General features: G+C 53.7%; 8 protein-coding genes across 8 annotated transcripts; 6 read left to right on the plus strand and 2 right to left on the minus strand.

Annotated features, from left to right (window-relative positions):
• Window positions 1-140: 140 nt before the first annotated feature.
• On the plus strand, window positions 141-1,919 carry G647_07313 (uncharacterized protein; the record flags this gene model as incomplete). Its single annotated transcript, XM_008731629.1, has 2 exons — window positions 141-1,585; window positions 1,649-1,919. 2 exons carry the CDS (start codon window positions 141-143, stop codon window positions 1,917-1,919), a joined length of 1,716 nt encoding a protein of 571 aa, XP_008729851.1.
• Window positions 1,920-3,042: 1,123 nt separating this feature from the next.
• On the plus strand, window positions 3,043-3,165 carry G647_07314 (uncharacterized protein; the record flags this gene model as incomplete). Its single annotated transcript, XM_008731630.1, has 1 exon — window positions 3,043-3,165. The coding sequence occupies one exon, from the start codon at window positions 3,043-3,045 to the stop codon at window positions 3,163-3,165; it is 123 nt and encodes a 40-aa protein (XP_008729852.1).
• A 304-nt stretch (window positions 3,166-3,469) lies between these two features.
• G647_07315 (uncharacterized protein) lies at window positions 3,470-4,357 on the minus strand (the record flags this gene model as incomplete). The annotated part of the gene is made up of 1 exon (XM_008731631.1): window positions 3,470-4,357. One exon carries the CDS (start codon window positions 4,355-4,357, stop codon window positions 3,470-3,472), a length of 888 nt encoding a protein of 295 aa, XP_008729853.1.
• Window positions 4,358-5,102: 745 nt separating this feature from the next.
• Window positions 5,103-6,505, plus strand: G647_07316 (uncharacterized protein; the record flags this gene model as incomplete). Its single annotated transcript, XM_008731632.1, has 2 exons — window positions 5,103-5,581; window positions 5,641-6,505. 2 exons carry the CDS (start codon window positions 5,103-5,105, stop codon window positions 6,503-6,505), a joined length of 1,344 nt encoding a protein of 447 aa, XP_008729854.1.
• A 792-nt stretch (window positions 6,506-7,297) lies between these two features.
• On the plus strand, window positions 7,298-8,974 carry G647_07317 (uncharacterized protein; the record flags this gene model as incomplete). Its single annotated transcript, XM_008731633.1, has 1 exon — window positions 7,298-8,974. The coding sequence occupies one exon, from the start codon at window positions 7,298-7,300 to the stop codon at window positions 8,972-8,974; it is 1,677 nt and encodes a 558-aa protein (XP_008729855.1).
• Window positions 8,975-9,957: 983 nt separating this feature from the next.
• On the minus strand, window positions 9,958-11,031 carry G647_07318 (uncharacterized protein; the record flags this gene model as incomplete). Its single annotated transcript, XM_008731634.1, has 2 exons — window positions 9,958-10,713; window positions 10,771-11,031. The coding sequence occupies 2 exons, from the start codon at window positions 11,029-11,031 to the stop codon at window positions 9,958-9,960; spliced, it is 1,017 nt and encodes a 338-aa protein (XP_008729856.1).
• Window positions 11,032-13,984: 2,953 nt separating this feature from the next.
• Window positions 13,985-15,615, plus strand: G647_07319 (uncharacterized protein; the record flags this gene model as incomplete). Its single annotated transcript, XM_008731635.1, has 2 exons — window positions 13,985-14,534; window positions 14,588-15,615. The coding sequence occupies 2 exons, from the start codon at window positions 13,985-13,987 to the stop codon at window positions 15,613-15,615; spliced, it is 1,578 nt and encodes a 525-aa protein (XP_008729857.1).
• Window positions 15,616-18,554: 2,939 nt separating this feature from the next.
• On the plus strand, window positions 18,555-20,501 carry G647_07320 (uncharacterized protein; the record flags this gene model as incomplete). The annotated part of the gene is made up of 1 exon (XM_008731636.1): window positions 18,555-20,501. One exon carries the CDS (start codon window positions 18,555-18,557, stop codon window positions 20,499-20,501), a length of 1,947 nt encoding a protein of 648 aa, XP_008729858.1.
• Between the last annotated feature and the right edge of the window lie 480 nt (window positions 20,502-20,981).

Raw genomic sequence — 20,981 nt, forward strand, 5'->3', positions numbered from 1 at the left:
CAGTTGGTCCTCATCACCAAGTCCTCTGAAGCCATTTCCGGCCAACGATTGCGTCCACGTTCATCATACAGGAGCAGGACTGCCGACTTGGAAGTGGTTTGCAATAGTTCGGGGCAGTATAGCCTTCGGGCGTGAAGGCAATGAACAATGTTGAAACGGTAGCCCTGCGCATAGCAAGAAATTGCTTACGAGCTACAACATGTCGACGGTACCCTTTGTCCGTCTCGCAGCCACGGCTCCTCGACCTGTTCCCCTGCCACGAGAGACAGCCTCTGGCCACAGGGCACCGTCCTTTCTCCCAGCTTTCACCATGCCGATTTAGCCAGACTGCAGTCGCTCGGAAACTCAAGCCGTATGGATCTGACAAGAAGCCGGAACAGGGATTGAGATTTCAGGACCAAGACCTGAGCGATGACCAGATACTAGCCATATTTGGGCGTGATGCCCCTCCGCCTCAATTTGCGAATCGAGTGCTCCGAGTCCTACATGGCCGTCGCACCGACGGGACCCTCGATCTGCCGCTGCCGAAAGACGTCGAGTCGCAGTTGGAGGAATACCCTCACGCCGTCGAGAACGGGCTCCAATACCTGAGACAGGCGTATCCGATCGACGAAGATGAAGCCATTATGTACCGCATCGAACGGGAAGAGGACCCTCGCGAAAAGGACCATCCCTCGGTATTGATGCAGAGGGGGCAAGATCTCGGGCTTTACAAAACGCAGGCGGCATCCCCGCAGGCTTACTACGGTCCTCAGAGTGGTTATTATCAGGCTGAGCTCAGCGAAAAGGAGCATGATCCCTACGGCAAGAGTGAGCTCGACAGGATTCGAGCAGAGAACGACGCCAAACGGGCCAAGGAAGAGGAGGAACTACAAGCACAGATTGACGCGGAAATGGCAAAGGCTCAAGAGTTGCACGAGGAACGGACAAGAGCCATCGCCCAGCGGCCGGAACAGGGGTTGGAGACGGCCAAAGAGCTGAGACCGCCCAACAGCTTTGAAAGATGGGTGCTCCGAGCGCGCAATCGAGCACAGTCGAAGTTGGCTCTCGACTCGCCCGAGATCGCTCACATGTCCACCTTCCAACGCGTTTTCCCGTCATTCTTGCTGGCTGCGTCTCTCTGCGTCGGTTGCTATTTCTTCGCCCAGGCGTGGACCCGACCAAAACAGGCGGACCGATTCTTCCCAGACGTGTCCCTGTCCTCTGCTACCGTCGGTGCCCTGATCGCCCTTAACGCTGCTGTCTGGGTGCTATGGAAATTGCCTCCTTACTGGTCGATGCTGAACAAGTACTTTCTCTTTGTTCCGGCGTACCCTTACGCTCTCAGCAATCTGGGGACTCTGTTCAGCCATCAGAAGTTATGGCACTTGAGCATGAACATGCTGGCTTTGGCCATATTCGGGCTTCCTCTCCACGAAGAGATCGGCAGAGGCAATTTCCTGGCCATCTACTTCGCCTCGGGCCTGATAGGAGGATTTGCGAGTTTCGCGCGCCACGTCATTCAGGGCAACATGGCAACCTCTGTATTAGGCGCGAGTGGTTGCGTTTACGGCATCATGTCCGCCTACCTTGCTCTTCACACGAAGTAAGAATGCTTCCCCAGGCACAGACCACAAGCATAATCTGATACTGACATGATGCACCATAGTGATCGATTCTCTCTTTTTTTTGTACCGGATAAGTACACAGAGACACTGTCTTTCAGTGGCGGTGCAATCTTCTTCCTCATTGCCGCGGGTCAGGTCTTTGGGGTGGTAGGACGCTTGGGAAGGTCCGACTATCTCGACCACTTGGTTGGTATGATGGTTGGTTTCTTTTCAGCTCGATGGTGGCAGAACAACGGAGAGAAGAAAGAAAAGCCGGACAAATCCGTAAGGCTTGGGTCGTGGTGGAATACTCTGCTCGGAAAGGGCAACTAACCTCTCGGGACTTTCAGCCCGAGCTCGCAGGCACCACAGCAGCCACTCTCAAAGTTGCCGCCTCGAAGAGTGGGACGACGGAGTCACTGGCTGATATAGGCTCTGAGCACACTCGTGTGGGCGATCAATGAAAATGAAAGGCTCAGATTTGACTAGAGACAGGCTGCGTCGCGTATCAGGTCTACACTTAGGCCAGGTACTGGGGCCTCCTGTCTGTCGAGATTGAAAGGAGGGACATTCGACGGCTGTCGTCCTGTCGAACACGTTTTTGTGCCTCGTCGAGCCGGGAGAGTGTCAGTTGAAGTGAGAGTCGACATCACGGCTCCGCTCGTCCTTTGTCGGGGCACTCGAGTGTTCTGCACGGCCTGGTCGAGGACTGTCGGTCAAATCATGAGGATGGAATTGGGACACACTCGCATCTCCCCTAAGACGTTTACCACCAGCTGGCAATTCCTTCTCCGTGAGGTATCAAGGATTCTATATGCCATGAGAAATAGCAAAACTTCAGGCCACCGCAGGTCCTATTTATACAGCGGACAGCGTACAGTGTCCGGTCCAGTCCCCCATATACGTATGTACCATTGTTTATTAAGACCCATGCAGTCGATCCCGGTGCCTACTGTAGGTTGGTAAATGGCGGAGACAATTTCATGATCTTGCGACTTGGCTGGTAGAGATGCATTTTCCCATCGAAGTGAGCGTACGTGTAAGACAGCATGCTTTTGTGCCCTTGCACCACTGCTGCAACGCACTATAGTCCGAACTTCATCGACTGCATTGACTTTGGCGATCACTTCTCTCCTTCCTCGACCTACACACAATACGTACACCATAATTCTTCGGGACCTGACCATAACAGCCAGCCAGCCGGGGCAGCCAGCCAGCCAGTCAGCAGGATCGCTTTATCATGGCGCACCACTACGACCCTCTATAAAGTCCGGAACGACCATTGTCTACCAGACCCTGACGTCCGACGACCGAGGTTCCACACACGGTGATCTTTGTGCAAACAGAAACGGACGGAACGGGGGCTACATCCATCAAGTCACGGGAGGATCTCGTCACGGGGAATGCGCTACGGGAATAAATTCGGGACCCAGACCGGAGGACTTGTAAACCTTCCATGACAAGACGACGCTCCTTTGGCGCGTGGCAAAGTCCAAATACCCGGCACCGAAGTGGACAGGGTGTGCCTGGCCCAGACGGCGCCGCTGCCGCCGCCGCCGCGTCAAAAGGCGTTCAATAGACAGACCATGAGAACCGAGTCGGTTAAGCCGGATGGGACGTTCTACGGGCCTGGAGATCCGCGGCCTAAGTTGATTAAATGCACTGAGTGGACAGTTATTCCGGCGTTGCGGCGGGGAAGGATTGCCTTTCAATGAGGTGGCGGCGCGGCGAGGCGAGGCGAGGCGAGGCGATGTAAGCATGTTTTGGGTTCTTGGGAAACCATGGAATTGCGACGGTGTGGAGGGAGAGACGGGATGAATCTTTCTGCGCTCGCAAAAGCCGAATCCGGATGTTTTGGTATACATAAACTCAGCAGCCCGTCTCTAGAAAAATAGATCGTGGTATATCATGTTTAGTGCTGCTGTCTCAGCTGGCCAAGGGACAAGAAAGTCCTGAATCCTCGAACACCAATCGTCGTCCCAGCGCAGGGATGTGAAGACCACGAAGGATTCCCAGTAGGCAGGATACCAACCGCAGTCTTCCCAGTCGATGATCATGAGCCTGAAAGCGGGTTCACACACATCACCCTGAGGACATGTCCGCTGGACCATTATGTTCTTTCTCTGAATGTCGCCGTGAGTCAGCGTTGGCCGGCCAAGGCGGAAGCAGGACGGGAGATTCTGCTCGTAGAAATCTGTTCTGTAACTGTCCCGGTGATTAAGGTCATCGATGGTCCTCAAATTCCGTACGAGACCTTGGATGAAGTCATACTCGTTGCCGAACGGTCCGGTTATTGCCGGGTTTGACTCGCTCGAATAGAACAAGAAGTAAGGGATCGGACCGCGGTCTAAGCTACCATAGAACGGCGGTTCCGGTGGCTTGAATGCCCGCAGTTGATCCATTATGCCCCGAAGTTGTTTCGTGATGGCGCTTTTGTCAGAGGCTTGCAACGATGGCCAGATATCCTGTAGGGTATCTCCCCTGAATTGCTCCATGATGATAAACACGTCCTCACCTTCCTCGTACATTGCCCACAGCCGTGGAACGGGTACGGACGACAGATGGTGATGTAGAAAAAGCAGATTGTTGCCTTCTTGGATCTTGGTTCCTGGGCCATATTTAACAACGAAGTGCATACCCATAGCCTTGACAGTCAGGTTAGAGCGTTCGTGCAATATAGTGCCGCATGCTCGAATCTCCGGCGTAGTAGGAAGGGGAGCAGGAAGCTGATCTGGTGCGACGTAATATGGAACATTAGGAGGTGTCCACATCTCTGCGAAGGGGATTGTGTCTCGTGTGATCGAAGTCCTGCCGAATTGCTATCGTGCCCAACCAGGAAGTCAGCTCCTGATTTGAAGACCGATGTCTTTCTTTATTTCTTGGTTATCTGTAGGAGATCTCCATCCAGCGTAGCGAGAGACCTCCTTACAGCCCGCTTGAGATCAAGACAGCAGTGCCTCTGGGCAGCAGAGGTCAGTCTGGAGTATGGTGGCGTGCGGTAAGCGTAGCAGAATCAGGGAGAAGACGTCCCGATACTCGTACTTTGAGGATCTAATGCGCGTAGTCTTCCCCGTCCCAGCTCAACACGGTGATTGGACGACAATCGGCATGGCTAGGAAGCGTCGAAGGAGATTTGTGGCGGTCGGGAAACATGAGGGAGAAGCAAGGCTCGGCAGGCTCGTGGTTTCGACCTCGGGTACGGTGGATCAATAACGGTGAAGCAGTAAGACGCCAAGCCGTATCACCGACCGCACGCGATTCCCGCCACTGACACATGAACGCTCTCAGCCTGATGTGTACAGTATGTCATGGACGTTCTTCCCCGCAACCAAGTTTATGAGTCGCGACCTAGGTCGACGAGGTCGACCACCTGGCCATGGTTTAATACGAAAGGCAGGTCAACCGAGATGTGCAACTGCGGGCCAATGCAAGACCACACTGTCTGCCTGATGGGACATCAGGAGGTTAAGAATATCCCAACATCAGCTGCTGCTAGATTATCAGACATCATCCATGATGGGTAGCAAACCGACCGAGACCTGTATGTTCTTCGTGGACGACTCCAACATATGGATCGAGGCCCAAAAGTTCGCCGCCTCAGGCAATAGCCGCATGCCCAAACTGACAGACAGCGACATCGACCCGCGTCTCAGAGTTGACATCGGGAAGTTGATCGATGAGCTCAGAAAAGACCGCAGGCAAGGTCCTTCGTTTCTTTATGGCTCTCGGCCACCGCCAAATGATTCCGTCTGGAACGCGTTTGAGAAGTATAAGTTCGAGACTAAGATCTATGATCGCGCGCACGGGAAAGAGAAGGAGGTGGATAACTCTATGGCGACGGATCTGAGCTCTAGAGCCACCGAACTCAGCATTAGGGCCGAGTATGACTTGAGGTTCAGACAGCAGAAAGCCAATACGACGTTTGTCGCCATTACTGGAGACCGCGACCTACTCCCGCCAATCAAGAAAGTACTGGAGTCAACATCCCGGTCGAGGTCTGGGCCTGGAAGTCGGGAATCTCCACGGAGTACCTGAAGCTAACTGCCGACAACAGTCTGCTTTCGGTAGACTATCTGGACGAGATATTCGACAAGATCTCCTTTACTAATTTCCGCTCCACCCGACGGAGCAAGGCCAACAAAGTCGATCCTGGCCAAACGATCGTGCTTTGCGAGTTCGCGGACCTGGGAGGGGATAACGTCGAATCTTTCGTCCGCGAGCAGCTCATTCAGTTGGAGCGCTTGTTCTACATCACTCTTTCCAAGGCGGAAACGGAGGTATTTGTGGAATTTCCGAAGGTCAAGAACATCGAGGCTGTGGTCCGCAAGGCACGAGAGCTGTTTAAGAATGTTTTGACAGTGCTGTCATGGCCCGAATACTCAAGTCGTCTCCATGAGGATCTGCCGGCCATGGTCGAGACAAGCAACATGTATGCGCCGTTGACGGATGCTAACAGCCAACACTCCACCAATGTCACAGTGAAAGAAGAACACAAACATGTCGAACGTGAAGATAAGCCGTCTAGTACCGCAGAGCCTGAGAGTGTAGACAGGGAAAACGAAAGGACACAAGGTCTCAATGATCCTGACGACAACAACGGCTGGCAAACGGTGATTCGATCCGACCTAGCAAGAGACCATCGTCGCAGCATACTCCAAACTCAGCAATGTCCTGACCGCGTCCGCTGCAAGAAAAGAGGCGAGTGTGGTCACCGCCATAGCGACGAGGAGCAGAACCTATTTCGGGACAATCTAAATTTGGATTTCCGGCTGTGGAAAACCAAGAAGTGTAATCGCGCTGGCCCTCACGCCAGCAAGCGATGTCCGTTTGTCCATACGCCGGCCGAAGCACGGTGCCTTCAGTGCCGCCATGAGGGCCACTATACTGAAGGGTGCCGGTATAGGAAGAGAACTTCGTAGGTAGGTGCTGCAACCTACCGACACTGGCAAATTCTCCGGTCAGAGTGGTCATCAATACTACCTGGATTGATGTCCCAACAGCCAGCCAGTTGTGCGGTTGGGTCAACAACGCACCGTGGCGTAACCAAATTGCGTGGTGGGCTAGCTCAAGGATCGGCGTCAACGCAATCTGATTGAAAAAGTACCATCGCTTCCCAAGTTCTCTGATTAAGTTGTCACAAGGTCTTCCCATGATTTGTAGCCGCTTAGATCCTTTTTCGGGGCAAATCTAGAGCCCAGAAGAAGGCCATACTTCCAAAGGTCTTTCAGGAGCCTCCACGTTTTGCGACCACACAATGCATCATGACACTCGTTAAAGCTGTACATCGTTGTGCTTTATGTTGATCCGGGACGTGCCCTTACCATGTGATATTGCATGACCGAAGAGGAGATGCGCGTCGAGACAACAGAGGTGAGAGAGAAAGGTACGAGAGCTGGGAAGTGATCGATGGGAGACGGCGTGGTGATTCTTATCAACGTCAAAAGCGGCGGCGCGGGGCCGAAGCGGCAGCACCGGCCAAACCGGAGGCGGATTTCCTCCGAATGCGGCATATGAACTTTTCCCGAGCACTGCTTGTGCTGTACTCCGTAGGACTTTGGGTGTTCTTGAGCCACGACCATATCTCTATTGTCAAACCCTTGAATTCCCATCATATGAATCTCCATAACTAGCCGGTGCATTCTTTTTGTTGCACGTCCCGCGCTTCATATGTAGCTCATTTCACCCCCACTCCTTCGAACATCGCACCCGCAATGGCGGACCACTCAACCATCCCGTCACCGAGCCCTCTCTCCCTCCTTCACACGCTGCACCACCCTGGCAGCGGCTCTACGCGCTCATGGCAATCCGTCTCGCACCCGGACCCCTCCACCCCGCTACTGGCTACCGCCTCTGCCGATAAAAGCGTAAACATCTACTCACTGAGAGATTTCTCCGTCGTTTCGACAATATCTGGCGGGCACAAGCGCAGCGTGCGGACGGTGGCGTGGAAGGATTTCGGCCGCCCCAAAAAGAATGGCAGAAGGAAGCCCGTCGTGCTGGGGACGGGCAGCTTCGACGCCAATGTCGGCATATGGGTGTGGAATGACGAGCGGCGGCCGGCACAACTGGGATCCGAAGTTGAGGGTGCTGAAATTGGGAACTCCCATGCCCCAACGTCCGAGGATGCCATTGAGACGGACATGAACGACGATACAGAAGAATGGCACTTCAGCACCCTCCTTACAGGTCCGGACAGCGAAATCAAATCCATTGATTTCAGCCCGCCACACTACCCTGCGAATATTCTGGCCACTAGTTCGCGAGACAAGAGCGTATGGATCTGGGAGGAGGTGGAGCCCGAAGAGTGGGAGACCATTGCCGTGTTGAGCGAGCATACAGGCGACGTCAAATGTGTAGGGTGGTGCACGGGAGCGAAGAGGAGGAAGGTCCTGAAACGGAGGAGCGGCGTCGCGGGAGAACAGGGAGATGGGGATCTGGAGATGAGCAATGGGTCTGAAGCGCAAGTGAATGGTCTGTCTTCAGCGACGCAACACGGGAGTGCAGGCGATGAGGATGAAGAAGACGAGATCGTGGGTGCTCGGCCCATCCTCGCGTCTGGGTCCTACGACGACACGATCCGTCTATGGCGCGACGTGGAAGAAGAAGGCGATTGGCTCTGCGTGGCTGTGATAGCTTCACACACAGGCACGGTCTGGGATCTGAAGTGGGAGGGCCACATAAACTACTCGGTACTCGACATTCCTCGCGACGCAACAGCCGAAGAGGAGCATGCCGCGATCCGGGCTTTCGAGGACGATTGGCAGCCGCGTATCGTTTCCTGCTCCGACGACTTGACCGTCCGCGTATGGCGGAGAGAACTGAGTGCAGCTGAGAAAGAGAAACGAAGGCAACAGAGGCAAACAGGTGCACCTACCACCGGTGCTGCGCCCATGGGATTTGCGTCGAGCAGGATACCCTCGGTGATACGGCCCATGAGCGCGATGGAAAACTGGGTCGAGGACGCGATTCTCCCGCAGGCTCACGTGCGAAGCGCTTACGCGGTAGATTGGTCGAGACGCACAGGCCTGGTAGTCAGTTGTGGCGGTGATGGGACGATTGTCGTATACAGAGAGGTTGCGGCGCCCGCGCAGGAAGGAGGGGATGTCGATATGAACGGCACGGCTGCTGAAGCGTCCTCGGAAGCTCTATCTCCCGAGACTCACCCGGCCGAAGAAAGCGAGCCTTACCAACTTCGAAAGTCGACATGGGAAATCGTCGCGCTGATGGAAGTAGCGCACGATGAATACGAAATCAACCACGTCTGCTGGGCGGAGAGGAGAGACAAAGATCGACGCTTTGATGGCGAGGAGATTATTGTGTCCACAGGCGACGAAGGCGCCGTCAGGATATGGGCTTTGCCCGAGGATTTGGTGAGGGATGGACAATGATGCTCTAGAGATGTGTGTGCGTGAATTGAGAATCAATAACGGTTTCTCGACACAGTCGTCAGTCCCGATGTCGAAGATACATGGTGTCTTCCCAGATCTACCATGATTGCTTGTGCCTGTGCTGCCTTCAGCATACCAGTTCCGCTCGTGTAAGCCCATCTAGCTGATCGCAATGCCAACCCCGTCGTCGCCTCAAGCATTCGCCATCTGTCCCTGTCCCGGTTCACCAGGTTCGGCAGAATCATGACCACGACTTCACATGCACGTTCACGTCCCTCGTCCACAATTCATACCCTCCCCATGGATATTGAGTCTTCATGTTTCTTGGATCTTCATTTCCTGTCACAATATCTTCTTGGGCTTAAGTCAAACTGCACCCCGGGGCAGGGGCGAGTCCGAGACGAATTGTGTGACTTGTCCTCCAGTTCAACTCCCGCAGTCGCATCCGAAACGAAAAACCGACATTATCTGCATCCTCCTCGTCGACCGATACCAGAAATAATAAGCGGTGGATAATAAAGCCATACAGGCTCAGAAATAAAACAATGGTTGCATACTTGACAAAGTCAAATCGGCGGGCATCTTCGAAATCGAAATCGAATCGAAGTACCCGTGAGATGGGGAGTAGACCGGCGGGTTGGCCACTTGCTGGGTATAGCCCCTATCATGACAGTAAAAATGAAATTCACTACGACTTCCTGCCCGAATGGAGGTTGTGGTAGAGCTTTTTGGTTTTGATTTTGTTTTTCTTTCTAGCTTTCCTCCTGCTAGAATAGAGGTCAAGGTAAAGTTTTTAGTTTTGCTTCTTTACTTCGTCACTTACTTGTAGGTTGGTGTACGACAGGAGGTAAAGTTCACTTATTACCATGAAGGGTTCGAGGAGGTTCACTCTACTCCGTTAATAGCCGTGTTGGTCATCTTAGTGGTAGGTAGAGAATCTTCTGCTTTCGAATTTTTGTACTCGGTAACTTTCGTTCCATGGCTCATCCTTCGGCCATGTACGCCTCCTTCCTAAGTTGCTTGGCTGCTTTGCGGGCTTGGTTCATGCTCCCTCCCAGCAACTCCAATCGTTGTGTTCTTTCGGCCAGGGCATCTTCCGTCACGTCGTCCAAGATGAATCGGCCCATCTGACCGCTCCTCCACCGTTGAACGAACTGCAGAGCCGAGGATTCAAAGTCCGGGAGTCCGCCCTTCTTCAAACGGCCCTGCTTCCGCGCCAAACCTTCCAGCACAGCGAAGATATCGTTACTGGGCTCCGAGAATGTATTGTACAGTTTTGGATCCCGAAGATTGAGGTGATACAGAAGGTAATCCGCAATCGTCGTCGGCGGGATGATGGTGTCTTTGACGCTCCCGCACAGGGCGAGCTTGAGCATGCTCTCCGCGTCAGGAACATACGGAACAAACACGCCGGGCGTATCGAGCACATAGACGGCTTCCCGACCATCCTCTGCCTCTATGATCTTCACATCGCTCCCGATCTTCCTCGTCACCCCGGGCTGATCGCCCGTCCGGGCGGCTTTCTTCTTCCCCAAGCTGACGTTGCGGAGTGCGTTCAGAAGAGACGACTTGCCCACATTAGGCATCCCCACGACCATGAGACGAGTGCCGAATAGAGAGGTCGAGGCGTGGGCGTGGGCGCGTGCGAAGTCGAGGACCTTGTTGATCGTGGCTCGCGCCTTGATGTCTGTGAAGAAAGATATCGAGGGGGCGTCCCACTTCTGGATGATCCGCTCTCTCTGCGCCGTTGTCAGCATCGTAGCCCAAAACTCCTACGAGGTCTCTCCTCCGCGCACCTGCTTGTCCTCGTTCGTGAGATTGCTTCCTAGGTCTTGCTTGGTGTAGACGATCAATCGTGGACGCTCGCCGAGATTCGCTTCGAACATGGGATTGCGGGACACAATCGGTGTACGGTAGTCGCGGCACTCGATGACCAGGTCGATCTGCGACACCATGGATTTCATTTTCGACAGCCCGGCGGCATGATGGCCTAGGTAGTAGGATCTGGGAATGGAACCCAGGTGCGGATACACCTTGCGCGGGACGAATGCGGCCATCGTAGGTCACGTAGTTTGGGGCTCGAGTTCGTGGATGGCTGAGCCATTGTGCTCACGTTGTCTTCTCAATGCATAGACGCAGGCGCATCAGGATGGTGAATGGAGAGATTTTCAAGTAAGACGTTGCGGTCGCTTTCGATTCTACGTCGAAGTGGTTGCGGTCGAGATCACATACGGTGGAGTAGAAAGGCAATTATTGCATCCTCATTCTCAGACTCGGAACCCTCGTCTTTCTAACCACTTCACGTACCTCTTCGTGGTATCAGGCCGAGACGCATCAATCAGGCAAGCATCTCTCCTCTTGTCCTCTCACGGCAGTGCTACTGCCGTAATCAAGCGTTCGTTCTTTCGTACTGAATGTCGCTGTCTGCTTGAATACGAGAACTTCTCACGACGCTCTACGCATGCCTGACGGACGGTGAGTGCTGGCCTTGACCAGGGACCTGTGGCCGAGCACCCTAGTCAACGTGCACGAACGTCCGACAGGATCAGGTTCGCGGTATCTCTTAACCCACAGATTGTATGTTTACTCACGTCGCATGGTTGACCGACTCGGTGACAACTGGTTAGCCTTGTCCACCCACGTAGGCAGTGTCTTATAACCGGGGCACATAGGTCGCTCCTGTGCCTTCCGCCAGCGAAATGCCACTGGGGGTACGTCTCGGTGATTCTGGAACTTCGAATGAGGAGCATTTCGAGCAGCAGCAGGAAAATCGTGCAACTACCACGTCTCACCGCAACGAATGCTCAGTCGAGCGACGCGGCTTTGGATTGCCCATACTTGATGACTGTTACTTCCACAGCTCAGCTGTCAGCCCAAGGCGCATAATCTGTGGGCCGTTATAACACGATGCAACAGACTTGCAGACATATTATCCACTCACAAATTACAACGCCGAAACGAGGGAAAGGGCACAGAGGAGATGACTGTGTTGCCGGACCTCGTGCCAGCAAGCACGACAGATGCGCTTTCGACCACGCGAAGCCTAACCTCCTCTCCATTTGTGATCCGTCTGGCGCGAAGCTGTGCAAGGCGGGAGTTGCCCCGGACAATTTATCTGTTGTTGGCATCAATGGAACCAGAAGTCGTGCTGTCGAGCAATCCTTCGTGGACGTCGGAGAGCGCGCACGCGTAGCCTGGTAACAGGATAGCCTCGGGCGTAATGATGGCGTGTTGCTAATTGTCACACTTCGAGACGAAAGGGATCCTGGATTTACGACTCTCGGCTACTGCGACATTGCACCTTAGCCCCAGGTCACATCACGGTATGGCCTGAGTCCACTAATGCTGAAGCATTGTTGTCAGCGTCAGAGAGCTATGATCGGAGATTGAAATGTGGCGGATGTTATCGACTTCTGGTTTGGAAGAACAAGCTTCGCCCTGCAAGGCTGCATGGGAGCTATTTGACCCGAGATCCCATACCGAATGACCTCGACAAACGCGCTTAGAAAGCCATAGAGCCATTCCCGTCGCCACGAGAGCTACTGGGAATCGCTTTGGATCAAATGCAGCGAGTCCTCCTGTCGCTCAGACAATCAGTCCGTTTCTCAAGCAGTATCCCACGCAGCCCTTTCAGAGCCAACGTGCCACGATCAGCAGGCCAGAAACAAATCGGCACGTACCCGGGGAGTGGTAGCCACGTGTGTTGCGCCCCAGTAATTGGATAGCAAGCATCGCTGGTGGTAGCACAGGATGTTACAATTCATGGCATGCCCGTTGCTTCGAGAACTCGACCAGGCCACAGAGACGGAACGATCGTTGCACATAAAGCACGAGTACACCGGCCTGGAGAAGGTGTGTGTCTCGTGCGCACTCAAAACATGTTGCACCTGGAGGCTGTCCATGCTCACAGGCTCGCTTGACCTGGAGTGCTGCCACTCAGGTCCCTGAAGGTCAGAAAGCCCAAACCCGGGATAGATTTGCCCGAAAGAGGAACAATCCAAGATGGCGAAATCCCGGAGTCGTGGGGTCGACGCTGGCCAATCACGAGCAGCCCCGCGATTTGATTCGTTATCTTGGTATCGGCCGAGGGCTAAACCTATTCGGGCAAGGCTGTCCGTGCAGCCAACCGCAGCACTTCGCATTTCGACGACGACGTGCTCTCCCTCTGTGATTATCTGCACATGAGCCCGATCGAGCTCCCGTCAGGCACATTGGATACTCTCCCCACTGGCCGATTTGCCGGCTGATCCTGCTGCATGCATCTGGCATGCTGCATGGAATCAAGCAGCTTGCCCGATGGCCCTGTCACGAACCGCTGCGATCGCCGCTCGACAACAGTCTCGGTCTGTACAAGGCCAGCTGTACTGTCTCGGTTGAATGGCCAGACGGACGAGCTTTTCTCGACGGTGTCTACCGAGGAGCTTTTCCTTCTCCGACCGTCCAATGAGCTGCGTGGTTCACGATCCCTTCTGAAGATGGACCCTGCTTGGTCTACACCCTTTTGAGCTCACTTCTCCCTCGAACTACCATCATCATGTCCCCGCGACTCCCTGTGCACCGCAGCCGGAATTCTATTCTTTTATCAATCTCGCCCGCTCTTCTGCGACCTTGTTAAACAATCAGATCCTGTCGTACCACTATCCCCGAAATTTTCTGGCGGTTAGGTGGCGTGACTTGACCGATTGTCCCGGTTCCTGCTGGCATTTTGTCCTGTTCGGGAGATCTTCGAGCTCCGCAATCATATTTATACACATCAGCCGCTTTGCTGTGCCTTACACTGACTGTCGACGGCTGTCCTTGGCTTCATGTTCTCCTGCTGACATACGTCAGCGGCTTTTGACAGTTGCGACAATCACTGCACAGAAACAGGTGTCACAACTTCTCGCTGGGACACTGAAGGTCTTTCTGCATCGTCTGTAAGAGACCGTGCTGAGCTCGTCCGTCGCCTCGCCGTACATAAACTCGCAAGATCCCGACGCAACAACACGTTTCCACCCTGAGTTCTCAGAGATGGCTTCGTTCGTGGATGAGCGGACCCTGCTGTATGCAGGGCTCGCTGTATGTGTCACCATCATCACATATCTGAGTCTCAGTCAACGTCAGAAGGAAGTCGTCTTCAGCAGATTGATCCTCCGAGGGCGCCGATCATCAAGTGCGGATACTCCTCCTCGGTCACTCTCTCCGGAAAAGGTCCCCGCCAACTCACAACCCAAGTCGTCCGAATATGTGAGCGCTTTCCCGCCTCTGACCAGAGAGAACCTCCCAGAAGCAGCTGCCGAGTTACCGGAAGAGCGCCGCAAGGTTCTGGAGACTTCCACCTTCGATGAAGAGAAGTGGACCAAGTCCATCCTCGGATTTGAAGACGACTTCCGCAAGGCTGACCCGGACAAGTACATCTATACCGGCTACAAAGTTAAGGAGATCCGCGCTTTAGGAGACTTCCCCAACTACTCTGCCCTGAGTGGTATCCCACTTCCACAAGCCTATCCTCAACATGACATCACCAAGGCTTTGCCGCGGCCATACCGGCCATTTCGCTGGGCCTACCATCAGACCATGTGTGAGTGCCAGTGACGAGTCCTGTATTCTGCTTCGACTGACCCACCTGGACAGCACTGACCAAGCTCGAGCCTGACTGGTGGCTCGAGTTGGAAAACACCTATGTCTCCCGGATCAATCAACGCAAGAAGCTGTACGCCCAACACGGCGAAGCTGTTCTTCAATGGCTTCCCGGCTCTGAGCTGGCCTGTAAAGAATTGATGGAGATGGCTCTACAGTTCCTTTGCGCCCGCTACCCTCAGTACTTTAAGCTCCACGCGGACAAGAAGACGTTTGAGAACAAGATCCTCGGCACGACGCAGGACGTCTCGGCCAAGCATCCGTTACTCGTCCTGTTGGACAATGTTCCAGAAGATTTTGCAATCACGCTGCGGAATCCGGAAACCGGGTACTACCATTTCCGCGCGGGGATGATCTGCTCGGCTCTGGGCTGGAACGTCGGCAGCAAGATCGGGTTGCAATTGCATGAGATCCATGCCCCGATCCCAGACTATAAGGAGAAGATGCAGTTCAGCATGGACCGGTATGCGAATGCTTCGTCACAGCACGACATTGACAGGAAGAGGAATGCTAACTTTGCTTTGTACAGCTTCTTTACCAAGATGCCCGCCTCGAAACCCATCCAGCGCGGCTCCTGGGGCCTCGAGGTCGACCAACCTCTGTACATGCCTCCCGGCGACCCGCACGAGAAATTGCGCGACTTCCAATCGCCCGACCTCGACATCTCGCGCATCCACCTGCGCGTGGACTGGCAAACGCTGCGCCGCCTCCCCCTCTCGGGCGGCATCGTGTTCAATTTCAAAGCGCTGTTCACGCCCGTTACCGAGTTTCGCGACGAGCCGTACCTCCCGAGTCTGGTGCTGAAAGTCCTCAAAGAAGGCAAAGAGAATCTCATGAAGTACAAGAATACCTGGCACGTGGAGCACGTCGTCATCCCGGTCTTGGAGGAGTATCAGCGCGAGCAGGTCGCAAAGGGCATCGTCGAGAAGGATTGGCCATGCCACACTTTGGACGAGAGCCCTTGGTTCCCGGGCTGGAAGGAGAAATGGGTGAGACAGCAGGGGTTTGCGCCGCCAGAGTAAGTAACGCTTGTGCGGAGTGAACCAGAGGTGGAAACTTCACGCGGGGTCGTTCGTCGTAGGGGCTGGAAGGAAGGAGGGGTGGCTTTATCAGACGCATACATTGCATAGCATCAGTATCTCACAATACTAGAGTCAGATTGACATTCACATTCCAAGTCACAGACAGGTTCACTAAAGCTTTGTCTTCCTGGCCCGCCTGCAGCAGAATCTGCGATGCTGATATCACCGAATCTCGCATCCTCGCTGGATGAGAAACACAGCGCGGTACAGTACGGAGTGACATAATGCGATGAACCGGCCAGAGCAAATAAGCTAAAGCAAGGAAGAACTTGACCCCGACATCGTAGGAATGTAATGTGGCCGTAGAATAAACAAACAGGTCGTAGTAAGATCATGGCTAGAGTGTTTTATCCCGTATACATGTGCGGATGTATGGATGTGCGGACATGTAGATGTATGGTTGTATGTATGTTCAGTATATGCGGAGTATGTATAGGAGGTTCCCCAGGTATATTGTACGGTTTGAGATACTGTAGGCTGAGTTTTACTACGGCGATGCGTAGCTGTCTCGGAGGGCGCTGGGTGCAACGGCGAAGAGCCGCTGTCGATGGTCGTGAAGAACAAGGACACCACACATGGGCGCGTCCCGATACGGAAGGTAAAGATGACTGTGATTAATGAATATGCTCAGCACACTTGGCTAGAGCTTCCTAAACACACAAGATAAACGCGCACGCAAGACGCCTCACTCAAGAAGGGGAAAACTGTTCTGTTGTCTCTATCTGAATGTCCGCCTTACATGATGCGTTATATGCTTGCGTGATCGCATGCTCTTTTCCGCAAGGCTGTGCTGCAGCCTCGTGCCATTGCCATCTTGAACACTGTTGAATTTGTCTGAGCGCAGTTCGCCGCGGCTTTGGTAAGGCTGCGCAAGGCTGTCTTTGTAGAAGAGATTACGTGCATCGCCACACCTTCCTTCTTGGACTCAGGTGGTCATGACGACCATCTTCCGCCAGTACACTACACTAAGGTACATCTCAAAGGAACGGTGCGATACCTGCCAGCTGAGTTGTTTTTGTTGTCCTGTCTATGAACGATCGAAAGCAAAAGGCAAAACAGATGGAAAGATGCGCAGCCTTGCGCTAAAGCTCCACCAATCAGAGCGCCAGATTGCTTCTCTGTACATGTACGAGTACGGGAAACGGCAGCCTTGCCCAATCACAACTTCATCAACACCAGCACAATATTGTAATACCATACAAAATAGCATCCCATAACCTCCAGCATTGTTTCCCTGTACATGAATATACGTTGTACCCACTACAACACGACCGAACTTGCGATGGTGGTTCTGGCTGGTCTGGTACCCTCTTTTGGCGCCTTTCACGGGGTAAAATTGTAGATATTTCGTTCCAATGGCGTTATGGTATAGGCACACTCTTATAACGTCTTTGCAATGCTATGGCGGGTGCGAGAAATAGTCGTGAAGGGCGATGGAAGGAAGGAAGAATTGGTTTGGTGTGTAAGACCTACTGTCGTCAGAGTTGACTGTAGATGGGATACAGTGGAAGGTGTTATTGGAAATCCGCCTGCTCTTTAGGCCGTCTTGCCGGTTTCGGCATTGTCGCCTTGTTGCCTTTGGAACCCCTCGTCATACACTCGATTTTCCTCATCGACCTGTCTTTCTTTCTCGCCTTCCTTCACCTCGATGCACCCGTCGTGTGGCACGGCGTTATCACCTACGTCCTTTCTCGGTCGGATTATATCCCGCTCCCTGATGCTCTCACTCGCTGCTTTAAGAATCACCCTCCTAATCCTCGATCCTCGCCGTCCTTTTGCTCCCCTCGAGGTCTTCAAATTGTGCGTTATACACACAGCTTTACCGGCCAGCACGCCCTCGAGCATCCACACTTCGACCGACCGCCGCCGGGCCAGGGGCTTAAGAGGTCTCACCGCGGTGCATCTCTCTAATATCCCGTCTAGCCTGGATTATTTTTCGAGGTGAAAGAGGCATCTTCTGGCGTTTGTCCTAGAATTGTGGACGAGTTGGAGGAGCATCTTTGAAATCAATCGAATTCTCTGCGCAGTAACAGTCAGCCCTCTTACTTCCTCCTCGGTGCCAAACACCAGTTAGAGGGTTATCCGGCAGACTACAAGGCGATGTGCGCAGTGAAGAACCTTGGCACATGCAGGTACAGAAAGCTAAAGGCTACATCTGGGTACGTCTGATCACAGAAATGCCGCACGAGTTAATCAAAATGCGCCCGAGTGAGGAGCTCCCCGGTACAAGTCCTCGCAAGGAAATCGTCAAACTTGGTACAGCTAAATCTGATGTAGCTGTGCATCAGCCATCATGGGACAGAAGTGATCAGTCAAGGGAAGGACAAGAAATGGGACAGATGTTATTTTCGGCAAGAGTGGCGTGGTCTAGGCCAGACTTGAACCCTACACAATCGCTGGCGCCGAGGCCTATTGGAGGTGCTGCACTTGCAATTGTCGCGAGTGTCCAAACGAGTCTTGGGCCGTTGTGGCCAGTCTTAGCTTCGGTTTCGACAGCACTCATCACAGGCCGCCTTTGGGGGACTGCCACGCTGGCCGCCCTTTTTGATCGACTTGCATGCATAAGCTTGGCGGAGAACAAGGAAAAGAGCGAATTCGCTGTTTCTTGAGGCGAAACCCCGGCAGCAAGCGTCAGAAGAAGAAAGGTTGACAGGTCACAATGCACAACCCCCTCTTCCTCAGGCAGCCCACCTGACCCGGATTGCCACAGGAGATGCTGCCGTTCGCAAAATCTGTGAATTACATATGGCCTTATCAGCAAGGGTGGATTGTGTTCAGTATTAGATCACAAGGAGAGAAGTTGGACACCACTTGTTTTCGTGTCCGACCTTCAGACGGTTCGTTCTCTGCAAAAGAGCCTCTTCTTCGCCTTCTTTCTCATGGCGGATACGCTGGACCTTTTGGGGGTTATCGGCACATGGCTTGGAGTTGTGATAGGCTTGGTCGCCATCGTCGGTGTGATCACGCCGTTCCTCCTTCTGCGAGCCGCACGTTCGGAGCGCTCTCAGGCCCTGGGCAAAGTCGATGATGCCGGCACCGGATACATCAAGAACAGGTGGAACATGACCCGACAAATCCGCTTTCGATCCGTACACGCTCCCCTTCTAAGCTTGTTGCCGGGAGAGGGGGGGGTTAGCTTGTCGAGGATCGTGACATTGGAACAGCGGAACAGGGCGGAAGACGTTGTCTCATCATCTTCGACTGGATGGGTCAATCTCGCAAAGCTCGCCGAGTTCTATTCATCCGGCTCCAAGAAAGGAGACCCACTGCTCATTCGGCACGGAGAGGCCTGGTTCCCTGTTCATCGATTCTTTATCCTGGGGATTGGACTTCGGGGTCGATATGGTCATCGTCCAGATCGGGGAGAAAGCCGTTCCGTAAGAACGACCGCAAGGTTGTTTACGGAGGAGGGAAATCTCGATGACGAGGATGCCTACCTCAACTCTGGTACCGCCAACAAGCTATACGGAACGACTGGGGTGGCGTGGTGGCGTCAGAGCCTCGACTTGACCGAGACGAGATTCGACGAGATTTACTTTGCCCAACACCCGGATCGGCCGAGATTGGAACATCTCGTGGATCCGACTCCACTATCGGAGCTGTTTTGGCTTTCCATTGGATGTTTGCCAATGGGAGACGGGCGTCGCGTTTATGACCTGGACATGTCCAACAGGGCACCGGTCGTCTCCACACGACCTACTGACAGGCAGGACCGTCCCAGAAAGGACACGCTCGTCACCGCACGCCCTCATGACAAGGAGAACCGTCCCAGAGAGCACACGGTCGTCACCGCACAACCCACTGACAAGAAGGACCGTCCCAGAAAGGACACGGTTGCCTTTACAAGGAGGGAGAGTCTGCTGGAAAGGCATACAGAATGGGCCACCTCCATGGGTGCCAGAGAGAGGGACATCTATTACCTCGAGTTCCCGCCTGGCGTGAGGACCAACACATCCCGAGTGGCTGTCAAAGAGGCGGACCGACAGCACCTGGCTCTAGGAATACTCAAGCTCACGTTGAGTGCTGGGGGATTCCTCCTTCCCGCAGGACGAAACCTGTCTTCTTTCTTTCGTGGCTCCAAGTTCAGCGAAGCTCTCAAGGATCCAAACAACGTCGACCACCTCGGCGATCCTTTGGAGTCCTTGGCATTGACGTTAACAACACTTGGAGAACATGGGGACGTGCGCGGCTTCAGCCGTCAACGGGCGCAGCTTTGCGCAGAAGCGAATACACTTCTTGAGAATGAACTATCTCGCGCGCCCGCGCCTGATGACTTGAAACGCATTCAACTTGTCGTCAGTGTTCTCACTATTACGGATAGGATTTTCTTTGGGCAAATTTCCGACTTGCTACGAGGTCCATCACCTGGGGACATGATCTCTATCGAGACGCAAGCCGATAGCGTGACGATAGGAGGCAAGATTTATCAGTTCGATTACACTGGCATCTTTTCAACCCAGAACACGTACCCGAGCGTCGACCTTTCAAAGCTCTGTGTCTTTCTCTGTTTCTTGAAAGCGTGTGTCCGCGTGGTTGCGGTCAACAATTATGTGGATTCGACCCCGTTGTTGGACTCTGTGAACAAGATGACGACGACCGTCCATGTGGCGTCCAACACTCACCCTCCATTGTTGTTTCTACCCGGCAGTCAAGCTTCTGGTCAGCCGGAGCAGCACACCCAAGCCACGACGGGTTCCGCTAAAGGACGAGAAAGTGGACGCCAGACGAGGCGGCGAGCTCGGATCCTCCAAGAAGGAGAGTCCTCGGAGACAGCCTCTGGAGACGCAGTTGTATACGATGATAGTAGTGATGACGAAGGCCTGTGAGACGCCACACAATCTTTTGACAAGTTGGAAGTACAATACAGCCGTGGTGGAATTAATATGATAACGAGGAAAGACTTCTTTCTCGTGGCTCTTTCCTGATGGATTCAATATGCCCGACGGTGAGACCCGCGTATATGACGTAGTCTGCATCAACGGAGGGGAGAGGAGGGCCGTGGATAACATATAGTTGAAGATGATAAGGGTAAGGGTAGGTGGGAACCCCCCTTGGGGGCGAGGTGAGGCCTGCTTCGATTCACGGCGTCCTCTTTCTGTCGCAATCAATCATGATAGAGCCGGAGCGCCGCCACCATGCGAAGTTTTGTGCTCAACACGATACCTGCAGCTCAATAATAGCTCGTTTGTTACTGGCCCGACATGCAAAGAATGTGGGAATGCGTCCTCTTGGCGCGAATAGAAGCAGGGCTCGGGCAGTCGAGCCGGGGGAAATCAGAGGAAGATACATAATGTATTCAAAAAACG

Source organism: Cladophialophora carrionii (genome assembly GCF_000365165.1).
Source record: "Cladophialophora carrionii CBS 160.54 unplaced genomic scaffold supercont1.6, whole genome shotgun sequence".
Taxonomy (NCBI): domain Eukaryota; kingdom Fungi; phylum Ascomycota; class Eurotiomycetes; order Chaetothyriales; family Herpotrichiellaceae; genus Cladophialophora; species Cladophialophora carrionii.